The sequence below is a fragment of the Melanostigma gelatinosum genome (assembly GCF_949748355.1).
Source record: "Melanostigma gelatinosum genome assembly, chromosome: 11".
In the NCBI taxonomy this organism is placed as follows: Eukaryota; Metazoa; Chordata; class Actinopteri; order Perciformes; family Zoarcidae; genus Melanostigma; species Melanostigma gelatinosum.
In genome coordinates, this window is record NC_136644.1 from 5,760,516 (window position 1) to 5,773,548 (window position 13,033).

The window sequence follows — 13,033 nt, forward strand, 5'->3', positions numbered from 1 at the left end:
CACACACACACACACACACACACACACACACACACACACACACACACACACACACACACACACACACACACACACACACACACACACACACACACACACACACACACACACACACACACACACACATTCCGCCTGAGCATGTGTGATAGTAGAAACACCTGAAGAAGCATAATTGCACCGGACATTGTTGTGTCCTCCTTAACGTTTATGTACAAGCCAGATTCATGTTTGCTCATGCAGCAGATGCTTTGTTCCAGTGTGTAGTGACTACCGGTACTCTGTTGACTAATCCAACGGCTTGGATCAATGCTTGAGACAGACATGTGGGTGAAAAACTAGTGACAGGTGGAGGAAATGTAGAAACACATAGGAGATACTGACGTGATGTGAACAAACGCTTGTAACGAATGAAGCTAACTACAGTGTGCACCTTTTTCTCCTCCCTCCCTCCCTCCCTCCCGTGTCTGTCTGTCCAGATTCAACACACTGATTAACAGAACAACCAGCGCCATCCATCCGTCCATCAGTCCATCGCTCCACCGAGTCTCCGTCCCGCTCTCTCCTCTGTGGGCTCTTCAGGTTCTCCGGCGGACGGACGGACGGACAGGCGGGCTGGGTCGAACGCTAGGCTTAGCTGCTAACGCTAGGCTAGACTAGGACAGACCGAGTCTGGGCTTGGCAAAGACCAGCGTCTGGCTAAGCTAACGGCCGGGCAGGTGCTAGGCTACCTACTGAAGAGCGAGTGGAGCTGGTGCTGATGGCTGTAACACTGGCTGCTGCGGGGCGACTCGGTGCGATCCATCACCGCCTGGAACCAACCGGCCACGTCCACGTCCAGCACCTCGTAACGGTGGATGAAACTATGCTCCTGGATGAGGGAGACAGGCACAGAGATACAGAGGGAGGGAGACGGTTCAGTTACATTTCACCTTTGGGTAATTCTGGTGAATCTCATACATTTATGACTGGTTTCTCACCAGCAGCTGGTGGTATTTTGGCCTTTTTCTGTGATCCTTTGTGAGGCTGTGAATTGTAAACGATATATTTGAAGGCAAGGCAACTTTATTCATGAAACATTTCTTGCCAGGGAAATTCAATGTGATACATAGAGCAACAGTGACATTTGACTATACTAAAGAAAATGATTTGCTCTTGAATGTAGCACCGGGATCTTATTCTATCTGCAGTTAGAAACTCACCTGATGACCTGAGAGCTCTGACTGGATCCGTTTTAGAGTGAGATTTGTACTCACCAGTCTTTGACGAAGGACTGGAAGTCGAGGGAGAAGCCCATGCCGAGAGGCAGCAGAGGAGGATCTTCCTGCAGCACTTTGGTCAGAACCTCAAAATCTGTCTTGCAGTTCTTGTAGGGAAACTGTCCCGTGGCCAGCTCCACCTGGAGGAAAACAAGGAGCCATTAACATCCACCGCCATCGACGACAAAGCAGCGCCACCTCTTCCTGTATGCTTACAACGAACTGTGCGTAAGGCCATATATCTCCCGGGACGGCCCATGGATTTATCTTATACAGAACAACAGTAATAACAACAACAAAAATAGATGATTAACATTTTTTTAAACGTTTTCATCCATTTGGCCCATGGATTTATCTTATACAGAACAACAGTAATAACAACAACAAAAATAGATGATTAACATTTTTTTAAACGTTTTCATCCATTTATGTTTGGTGCATGTTATTTTGGCTGCTGATCTCAGGTCTGTTTTACCAGAGAGATGCCAAGGCTCCACACGTCTGCTCGGATGTCATAGTCAGGTTTGGTGGGATCTGGAGGGTCTATTCTCTCGGGCTGCAAGAATACGAGATCAGGCAACACATTGGTTTAGGGGATCAGTGTGTGTGTGTGTGTGTGTGTGTGTCATGTGTCTATTTTGTATTCTTCCGTTTGCGTTTCGGGTGTAGCTTGAGTGGGTTTTTCACTCACCGCCATGTAGGCAGCACAGCCGGCGCTGCGGGTCTTGGCCTTGGAGTCGACGAGGCGTCCGCTGATGCCGAAGTCGCACAGTTTGATCTGACCTTTCGCATCCAGGAGGATGTTGGAGGGTTTGACGTCCCGGTGGATGACGCCGTGTTTCTCTTTCAGGTACAGCAACGCCTTCACTATCTGGAGCGGAAACACACACACACACACACACACACACACACACACTAAGAATATGAGAACAAAGCAATCAAGAGAGCAGTGTCACATTTTCCCATCTGTGTGTGTGTTTCTGCCACTTACTGCCACTGTCATCTTTCCAAGGATTCGCTCTGGGATGGGGCCCTGGATTCTCTTCTTCAGCTTCTCCGCACACGTTCCCATCAGCTCCATGGCGATGAATACATCCGTCTGCACACACACACACGCACATCCAGCTTTTAGCAGTTTGTTTAAGGTTTGTTTAAGGTGCCTGTGTATGTATTTTGGGGACACCCACGCTGGTAACTATGGCTCCGTAGCACTGGATGATGTACGGGCAGTCATGACTCTTCAGCACCACATCCAGGTCCATCAGGATCCTCTTGTTCTCGTCCTTGTTTCCTGTGCGACGCATTTGCTGGTGACACACATACAGAGAAACAAGCCATCAGAAAAGACTCCTCTGGTGCGCTGACTGACTGCCTGGTTGTTAAACAGCTCGGGCGGCTACAATTAAGTCATCTATTAAATAGGAGGGTTGTTATGTGGGGTTATTACTGCCACTGTGTTGGTAAATTAGTCACAATTAGATCACAACACAAAATCAGAGCGCTAAGCTGGGGTTAGCGTCGAGCTCCTGCTGTATTTTGATCTTGTTGAAGTCTTTGTGGTCCCTGTGGGGAAATTCTGTCTTGTATTTTGAAACTAAGCCTCAAGAAAAGACCGCCCGCATAATGTGCATTTGTTCTGTTTGCCTCTTATCAACCTATCAAAAGTTAGTCTGTATTTTTAGAGCAAAGGACGTGCTGCGTGATTCGTGAACGGTGGTGCATAAAGTTCCTACTTTGACAGCGATGACATGGCCGGTCTTCTTGAATCGCACTTTGAAGACCTGTCCACAGGTCCCGCTGCCGATCTCCCCCTCGCTGATCAGGTCCGTCACCTCCGCTGGATACCGCTGTGGGCAAAACAAGACTTTGGAATCACGCTCAAGATATTGTTTCTGGTCAATGTTGTTTCTGTGCAAACACTCCCGAGCTGAAAATAGATGAGAGAGGCAAGTTCAGATTTTCTGCTTCGTGAGGAAACAGTAAACCCCTCTGGGTCATTCAGGAACAAATGATGTGTAATTAAGCTGCTCCCCCATTGGCCATGTCTCAGAATACCAGCACACAGTGGGCAGATGCGTCATCTCCCCGCTTCGTTAAAATTGAATCACTGTGCGACTGAGATGCTGCGAGTGGTGCCTCGTCGAGTGCTTGATGTAGCGACCCCTCTGGGCTAATGAGAGGAAGTACAAACAAACAGCGACGATGAGTCAAATCGTTTTCTCCAGCTTCCTTTAAACCCTGACTGGCTTTGACTCCGACCGAAAATATAAATCTTTCAACACAACTCACGAGTACAAAAGTCAAAGTAATTTCCTAAAGGAACTGAGCACTGTAGTTTCTAGCAAACAGGTGTAGCACGTACATTTGTTGGGGACTATTTTCAGCTGTGGATTAATACACACTTAACTCTGTTGGGAGTATTCACAGCAGCAGGACGGAGTGTGTGGGACTGATTCAAAATAAACTACAGTGCCCATGTTCATCGTAATGAAGGAACATGTCCCCCTGTGCAGCAGTGCAGCATCACAGAGATAAATGGCAAAGAGGAAAAAGATTTATCACTCAAATATCACCTGCCTCATGACCTCTCATGTAATGCATCACATGTCGGGCATTGACATTTCCACACGAGAGAAAGTCAACGTGTCATCGCGCGTCACATCTCACCTGACCGTCGATCTTCAGGTAACCCGTCTGTTTCATGATCTCCTGCAGTTTCTGGTCGATCTCTGCACTGCGGGGACGAAACACACGATAACGCACAACGTGAGGGAGCGGAAACGAGACGTGAAGTGTGTTTCAATGTGAAACGTCCACAGCAAGATGAGGCTTCTGACTCAAATGGATGCTGTGTCACACATGATGGATCCACGTGCAGAGAGTGTGTGTGTGTGTGTTTCTGTACACCTCTTACTGATACCACATAAACACAATAAGAACCATAAATACAGGTCCTCAGATGAACATCAGCATGTGTCCACATACTTCTCTAAGCTCTTCTGCAGGCCATATGGAGGCGTGGGCAGGGTGAGCATGTGTCGCGGGCGGCTGGGGTAGGGGTGGTGCTGAGGAGAGCTCTCTGAAGAAGATGATCGGCTGCCCCCATCGTTGGCCAGTGGCAGCTGGAGGGCTGGGGGGACACGACACATTAGAAACAGAGAACAGAACAGAACGAATGGCACAGTACGTTTTTCGCCCGAGGCCAGCATGCCAGAAGGTGTAAGATGATGTGTATTCATGCATTCACTGACTCCACCGTTTTAGTGGGTTACAGATGTCAATGTTCTCTTTGACGTATAATTTAACCGCCACATAAACTTGGTGTTTTTGTTTCCCCCGAAGCTACAATTTTGTTTTTTCACCGATGTCCCGACCTCACGTTGAAACAAACACGACGGTTATCTCGGAGCAGAAGCAAAACCACCTGCGAGGGACGGCGCAGGATTAGCCCCGCAGCTTAGGAGGTTCAGTTTAGGGATGTGGACGTCCACAGATCGTCTTTAAAGGGAAACTAAGGTTTATGAACACTCGGGTTGTCTTTCATTAGCTGCAGCCATTGGTTTTATTAGTTATGACAGCATTGTACACACCAACACGACTGCTGAGATTTCAGAATGTGGCAACATTACAAACCATGCGGTCAACGCGGGAAAAAGTCGATCATACAGGTTGTAAACGACTCAACTGTTTATTTGGATGGAAAATCAGAAGTGAGCGCTCCCGTTATGATGTTAATAATCCGTCATTGCACAGGAAAACTGGGAGGGGGCACAACCACGACGAACCATTGGTCAAAGCTGAACCAGGAAGTCAATCTGTGAAAACAGTGTTTGTGTCTCTCCCAAATAACTTTGGCGAAGCTGAGTATTTCTTTTAACCTACATCATCATTTAACTTCTCGTATTTGTTGCCCCATTGGACATCTTCTTTGCGGTGTCACCGTGATCCCAAGACGACTTTAAAACCCTGGACAGCGTTGACGGACGTAGGTCCCGTTCTCAACCATAGGTCGACGTCATGCATTCAAGGACGTGTTAAAACTCAGCCGACCTGGTAATATCAGGTGTACGTGCCAGCAAGCACTGCCACGTTTTTAAATGGAGAACAATCTAAAGTAGTATTAGCACCAACGATGAGTATGAACGCTAAGTGCGAGAGGAGTTTAAATGCCTACTTATTCACAATTTCACTCCAGCAACGTTTTTTTGCAAAACACGCACAGGACCATGCAGCTGTTATACATTTTATCATTAACATTGTTGTAGTTTTTGTGGCAGAAGGCTGGCAGCTCTTCTGCGCCACCTGAGGATGGATCAGCCTGCAAGGGGAGAATCAGTTAGTGAAGAGGAGGTCGGGGTTAGTGGGGAGAGGAAGAGCGACTCAGGCAGTCTTTGGCACAGGCCACATCTCCAGAGTTCGGCTGGCTCCAGATGGACGGATGCGAGGACAGACGGGCAGACACACAAAACACACAGATTCTCTCGCAGGCACCGCTGCACCGCCTCCAGCTCACACAGTGCTGCTGCAAAACGAAGGAGCATTGGGGGGGGGGGGGGGGATGCCAGAGGATGAATAACGGGCAAACAACATCAAACGGAGAGAGGGGAGAAATTCGGCCAAAACTGCATAGCACAGACTAAGCTGGAAGTCAGTCAGTTAGACTCGGACAGGAAGTCCTCGGGCGCCACACACAGATAACAGAGGGAGAAAGAGCAGCCGGAGTGTTCACGGCACTCCTGCAGACGGACCAGTGGGGATGCTGGATTAGAGGCTGTGTCGGACAAAACACAACCCAAAACATCGTGTCGTGCAGAAAAAGCCGCATGCACCGTGATTCTCCGCCTCCCGCAAAACGAAGGTTAATCATCAGACACACGTTCACACACACACACACACACACACACACACACACACACACACACACACACACACACACACACACACACACACACACACACACACACACACACACACACACAGTGAACATCAACGCACACCAACACTGCCCTGCCACTGGCACACACTGACAAGAGAGAGGAGTCAGAATGGAAAGATGGAGCGAGGACGTGACTTTTAGGGGAGGTTCGACATAACTGATGGGCCTAAATATCAGAAGTAGTCTCACAGACACGGGTTTAACTGCTGCCGCTCAGTGGAGGTTCTCATTCAGGAGTAAACTCCACAGATAATGGTGTGAGAACCGGAATAAGAAACTAAGTACGTGCGTGCATGTGTTTACGCTGGCTTGCTCAACGATGTGGTTAATACATGTCTATGACACCAACCTGGTCACCTGATGCCAACATAAATGAATTCTTAAATATTACTTGATTACTTAAAAGACCATCTCGTCAAGCTGGCTGGAATACAACATGCCCCTTTATTTGCTGGAGAGGGTGAATGGACTTTTACAGTCACTCGTTAAAGGCATAAGAAGACTTTTTTTAAAGACTGTTAATTACACTGGATGTGAGAAACGTGCATCAAAGTGTTAAAAAGACGAACGTGAGGAAAGGAGGGAAACCTGACTCGTGAAAATGTGATAACTGCCTGTGTTTATCGCTGTATTTCCTATTTTTTGAATCCCATCAAAGATAAGGGAGGAGGGGATGGGGAACAGGTTTTTTTTGAGGGGGGGGGGGGGGAGAGACAGAAAGGTGCAGTGGCAGAGAGAGCGATGGATTGAATGATACCTGCACGCTGGGAAGGGGCTGGAGCAGGACTGAGCTGGATCACGATGACTAGACAGAGGGAAAAAATATACACACACACACATATTACTGCACTGTTCTACTGAGACAAACACACACACACACACCATCATATAACAAATAGGGGGGACAAAACCCACACTTTCTTCTTTAAGGCCCTTGTTCTCAATAGGAGTGTATATTAGAGGATAAGATCTGTCTCTATTCTATCTTTTTCTTATTGTCAATAAATCCTTTGACCAAAATCAACGAAGCGATAGTGCGTCTTTCAATACTTTCTGACTTCCAAAACCATGTCTGTGGCATGAAGCCCCATGCCCACTGGTTGCTACTGAAGTCATAAGTCTTTAAAACCAAGTCACAAACATATTGTTGTAATTTAGAAGAAAAGGCTCAGTTATTTCCTTAAACAGCTGGCCACTGGAGTTTTTAGTAAACGTTACTCAAACAGAGGTACCTATTCATTTGTGGACGGTTTACAACTGTAGAATAACGCACATCTGGCGCTCCAGTGAGTATTTGTAGCAGCCGTATGGTGTACACCTGCTCAAAATAAACTGCAGTGCCCGTGTTCACTGTAATGAAGCAACATCATTGCTGTTAATAGGGATGTTCCTCGACTCAGAGTATCTGCTGATACAGAGGACCGACTCTATACCAGCGGTCTCCTTTTTCCCAGATTTAAAATTTGTGGAACTTATTGTGTGGAACTTACCGGGGTCACTTTAAGTGAGGTAGCGAGGAATTGCTGGTGAACATGGAAAACACTGGATTTTATAATAACATTAAGACAGGAATATCAGGCAATACGTGGTTTGGGTCTATTCCTAAGATTAGTTAACAATGAGGAAAATACAGAATAGCAGTAGCCTTTCCTTTAACTCACTCACCATCTTACAAACAGCTCATTTAACCTCACAAAAGTGTGTCAAGATGGACAATAAGTGGTGATCTGTAGGAGAGAATGATCTTTGAACAGTGCTGCACTGGTAAGACAATGAAGAGCTTTCTGTTTATTCCGGTGATACATGTCAGTCAGCACAGGCATGCTGCAGACTCTCACACTGGAGACAGTTTTCTCCTCCAGACGGTTCGAGGGCCCAACGTGACACCAGCTTTTATCACACTCACTTTAAAACTGTGGAGGACTTCATGATGTCCGCAGCAGACTGCAACGTGACCACCGTGTGTTAAGTGGTAGCTCATGTGGTAACACAACGCGTTGGTAACGTGTGTTGAACGTTAGCTAGATCTCATAGCTTCCACTAACCAGCGTCTGCTTTCTCAAGGGTCAAAACTGGCAGTGAAAACAATCATGACTTTGCCGCAGGAGTCACAAGCAAACCCGCTGCTTAGTAGTTTATGTGAGACTACAGATAAGCTCGGGGATAAACGTCTCCTCCAAAATGTTTCATAAGTAGACTGAACACTGGTCAGATGGACGCTGGGCCCTGCCACAGGCTATCACTCAGACTGCTAGCTTGTTAGCCTAGCTGGTTTGACAGGACAGATACGGAGCAGATTTCAGGACGTGACTGCCAGCGAGACGTCTCGTGACAGCATATCATTTTTTATTTTTGTATTTTGCTTGACTCACTGTAGAATCTATAACACGTGTGAAGTCAGTCATTTGACAGTAAAATTGAGCGAGCCAGCTGAGTCGGTGTTTGTTTATGTAGCTAGCCTGTTAGCATGTAGTAGCTAGGCGCAGCATAACACCTCCACTCCGCCTCTCCGGTCTTTCCCCCTGCTATTCTGCCCGTTACCGACTCCCCGGTAATCCCCGGTGCACACTCACTCGGCCTCGGACGTCGCTGCGGACTCATGTCGATGTTGAGGTCGATTCTCCGGCGAGCTTCTTCATTTTCCTGCTTTAGTTTCTCCTCGATTCGCGACAGCCTCTGTTCCAGCGACGACATCTTGAAAAATTGAGCACCATGTAGCTCTTAGCAGAGCTCTCGACTCCCCTCTGGCAGGCAGGCAGGATGGACCAGCAGCACGCGCACACACTCACTGACTGTGTACACACACACACACACACACTCACTGACTGTGTACACGCACGCACACACACACACGTTAAACCAATATAACAGAGTTATTAAATACTCTCAAGTCAAGGTCTACTTACTCACTCGTTCTGGAGCTTTCAACCATGTCATACTGTCCTCATCATACAGTTGAGTTAGCCTATTATTAACCAATGAGCCATTGATGTTTAAACTTTATACATTTTTTAGCTCCTAAAGGACTTCTCATCCAACACACTGAAGTGTATCTGCTTAAACAATTAGACAATCATTTAGTCGATTAATGAAAAAATGAACTATCCAAAAATTCTCTTGTTCCAGCCTCTAAAATGTGATAATTTGCTGCCTCTCTGTTGTATATTGCTGACCTTTTTCCACTGAAGACATTTTGACAAAGCACAGATGTAAATAATAAGATAAAAGGCTCAATTCCATTTCGCTGCTTCCGTTTCAGGATCCTGGTATTGTGCATGCTGGCTCACCATCAGGGCTTACATTGAATAGAACAAAAGCGATTTTAATGTTAGGCGTTTGAAAATTTTCGTTTGTTATTCATCCAACAAAACTAGTGAATTTGAAAATGTCACCTTGGTCGCTGGTAATGGTGAATAATATCGTTTAATATTCTCACAGTAGAGGGACATCTGAGCATTTTTCCTACAAAAACACAGCTTCAGCATGTATTTTGATCCCCTGTGAAGTTTTGGTAGTTTTCCCGGATGAATGTCTTTTGCTGGTGGGAGCACACATTTACAAAAGAGATATCTTCAGGTGATCTCTTGTTTTCCCATAAGAGTTTGTTTTAAAAGTACTTAATAACAAATGACTGACATAACCATTCAAAGAGTACAAGTACCTGTACAGCATTATTGATAGCAGACTGACATGGAACGCTAACACCAATGCTCGGTTAGCAAAGGCTCAACCACCTTTTAAGGAAGCTGTGGACAGAACTATGCTGTTACTGTGTAATAACACCGTCACAAAGATCTCTACTTCTTTTGAAGGCATCGATTTCACAAATAACGCTTTTTAAGACGCTCATGCTTCATGTTCCATTATGTCCCCTCATACATGGTTGATGACGTTCTCTCGATTATTGTTGTTCCATACGATTTTGTAAAAAGACGACATGATACGAACAAAATCCTCACGACACGATTCCATTGAAAAGTTATCTGCATCCGTTCTCGTCGTTCCTCGGTTTGAATGAACACAGACAGAATATTCACTCCAGGTTTTCTTTATAAAATACATCATCTCATCCTCACACAGGGTTTTGTATTGTCAAGATAAGTAAAATCCACACCATCATACATACAGCTTCACAACAAACCTCTCCGGTACTCAGAGATGGTGACGTGGTACAGAAGTTTATTACCACTGGCTCATATTCTTCCAACACTGATCATCCTGTTTCAAATGATATTGTCCATTTAGAAATTTATTGCCAAGAGAACTTCGCTGGGACCTAAAGCAGCACTCAAAGTGGCCGATTGTGGCTTCACTCGGATCTTCCAAAATAACTTCGAAATCAATCTGTTGCGGCTGAAACAAGGATGAATTCATCCCTATGATGGAAACTCTGGAATGATCACAACGGATAGTTGGGAAAACTGTTGGTGGCTTCAGTCCTTAAAACAGACACATTAAAAAAACAAACATGAGAGCCAGTGTTTGAGTTTAAAGTCAGAAAAGTGTCTTGGAGGGAAATTACTTCCTTAATGTTCACAAAACTCTCTACGCATGATGACTGGATGAACGTGTCTCAAACCCATAACGGACAGATGCCATAATGTTACTCGTACATCAAGTCTTAGTGTTTTCTTTTTTCCCTAATTATAAAAAGGGTGAAATGACGTAACCTGCTTGCCACGTAGCTTTTATGCTGATGGTTGTGATTCTGTGTCTGCTACACCTGTTTTATATCAAACTATGTATAACGCCCAGATATCCAATTCAAAAGTCTGTGGTGGGCATCCAATAATGCAGAGGAGGCGACCGTCATAAAATAGGACTTCTTTACGAATTGCTTTTGTAACGTTCGTGGCACAAATTAAAATCCGAGCAGCACACATTTTTAAAAAGTAGTTGGTAGAAGTAAGAAAGTGGTTTTTTTTACCCCATAGGTAACTCATAATTCGCCTAGCAACAGTCCTCATAGACCGCTGGGAAAGCTTCGAGTACTAATTCACTGTTTCCACAAACGAGCCGATCCTCGTGTCTTCTGCATCGGGTCACTCTTACTGCTGCTCCATACAAAAGGGCCGCAAAATGGAAACAAGATGCTTTTCTGTGGATCAAATACAAATGTAAGGCATTAGTATGAGAGGCCTTGAAACAACCCCCCCCCCCCCACCCCAAACAGTCAACATCTCCTCCTCTCACAGCTGCTCATGAACACACCGACACATAAGACGATGGGAGGAGGCATTTTAAAGGCTAATGTTTGTAAATATACACTGGTGTGTTGTACAATGATTGGCCTTCGTTCGTCCAACATTCCACCCCGCCGGCTGTCCGTGCTTTTATTTTCTCAGTCCTCCATCTTTAAAACCCCCGCAGACACACACAAAAGAGACCGACTGCCTCCGGTTTCTCCGCATTCATTCACAGTGTAAATTGACGGCAGACACACAGTTCAGCGGACAGTCAATGGAGACCGTCGGCCCCGCCGCCAAGCCTTATGAAGCAGAACATTCCTCTAAGGTCTGTGAGCCCGCCCCCCCCCCCCCCGGCCCGCTAGCAGAGGTCGGAGATGTAGTCAAAGTCCCGGAAGCTGTCCTGGTCTTTGCGGGTGAGCACGCGAAGCTCACGTGGCGGCGTGAGCGCCGCAGCTTCGGTGGTGAACTCCTCGTCGAAGTTGCTGACGTCTTCCTTGCCGACAATGGAGGGGACGAAGGGAGGGGGCGCCTTCCTTTGCAGCAACGCCTCCCAGTCCACATTCTGGAGGGAGACGGAGACATAATTAGAATCTGCAGGTCCGTTTTAGTTTTGTGTATCGTTTCCTTTAAAGTGTCAAAAATGACACCGGTATATATAATTAAACAAAAACAGTGTACTTACTCTGAAAAAAGGCTGCTTTTTCACTTCTTCTGCATCTTTTTCACCAGATCCCAGTCTTCTCTCTGGGTTCCTCCTTAACAGCTGCTCATGAACACACACACACACACACACACACACACACACGTGAATAACGAGTGTTTCATGTGTACCTCGTGTTCATGGGTGATGAAGTCAGCAAGAGAAGGAGACATTGTGTATTCTTACCCTCCTCATGATGCCGATAGCCTCAGTAGACAGGAAGCGTGGATAGCGGACTTCATCATTCACAATGCTGTCAAACACCTCCTCTTCATCATCTCCTGGGAATGGAGACTACCAACACACACACACACACGCACAAAAGGTGGACACACAAAAGCACACTTGATTCAATACAATCCATTTCACAGATTTGAATCTCACAAATTAATGCGTTGACCACAGTCAACATGTTGTTATTGATCGTAAACATCCAGCTCTCTTTGTGAAAAGGAGCGCAGGAATATAAATAACCTCAGACTGAAGAAATTCAGGGCACTTGCAATAAGAATAATTCTTGTATTTATTTTGCTCTTGGCTGGCGTTGGATATGATATATACGGTGTTTGATCCGTTTTTGGATCGTTTACAGCAGGGATACCATTTGTTCTAAATGTCAGGAGGCCAGTGGCCAGTTAATAAACATTAACATGAATAATATTTATCAGATCAAATGAATACACTTTCTTCTTTGAAATTCTTTATATTCAAATTAACGGACTCATTAACTTATGAACTAAATTAACTTGGCACATGATTGACACTAGGCCCATATGACAAAAACATTAATATTCTTCTGCATTTTAGGTGTAAATGCTTTGGTTACATTTGAAAAAGTTAATTACTAAAATGTTGGAATGATTCATGAACACAGGCCCTGTCAGAGGTTTTGGAGAACCCTCCCCGTGGGCCATAAGTTGAGGATCACTGGTTTACAGTAACAGGAAATGTA

General features: G+C 45.6%; 1 protein-coding gene and 1 pseudogene across 4 annotated transcripts in view; both read right to left on the reverse strand.

Moving 5' to 3' along the window:
* Window positions 1-558: 558 nt before the first annotated feature.
* Window positions 559-8,906, reverse strand: LOC306784318 (dual specificity mitogen-activated protein kinase kinase 7-like; annotated as a pseudogene). Its single transcript has 12 exons — window positions 8,766-8,906; window positions 6,950-6,997; window positions 4,242-4,386; window positions 3,924-3,990; window positions 2,990-3,103; window positions 2,444-2,563; window positions 2,248-2,355; window positions 1,948-2,127; window positions 1,732-1,812; window positions 1,254-1,396; window positions 978-1,023; window positions 559-868 (listed from the first exon to the last, which is right to left on the reverse strand). The product of its transcript is annotated as a dual specificity mitogen-activated protein kinase kinase 7-like (transcript).
* Window positions 8,907-11,739: 2,833 nt separating this feature from the next.
* Window positions 11,740-13,033, reverse strand: part of pkn1a (protein kinase N1a) — a gene marked incomplete at its 3' end in the record, with an annotated part of 37,618 nt that continues 36,324 nt past the window's right edge. For all 3 annotated transcript variants that reach the window (XM_079279455.1, XM_079279456.1, XM_079279454.1), the window contains exons 21-23: window positions 12,268-12,375; window positions 12,064-12,144; window positions 11,740-11,943 (exon numbers count right to left, since the gene is read on the reverse strand). In XM_079279455.1, the coding sequence (XP_079135581.1) occupies window positions 11,740-11,943; window positions 12,064-12,144; window positions 12,268-12,375 (393 nt within the window). The remainder of the gene's footprint in view (window positions 11,944-12,063; window positions 12,145-12,267; window positions 12,376-13,033) is intronic.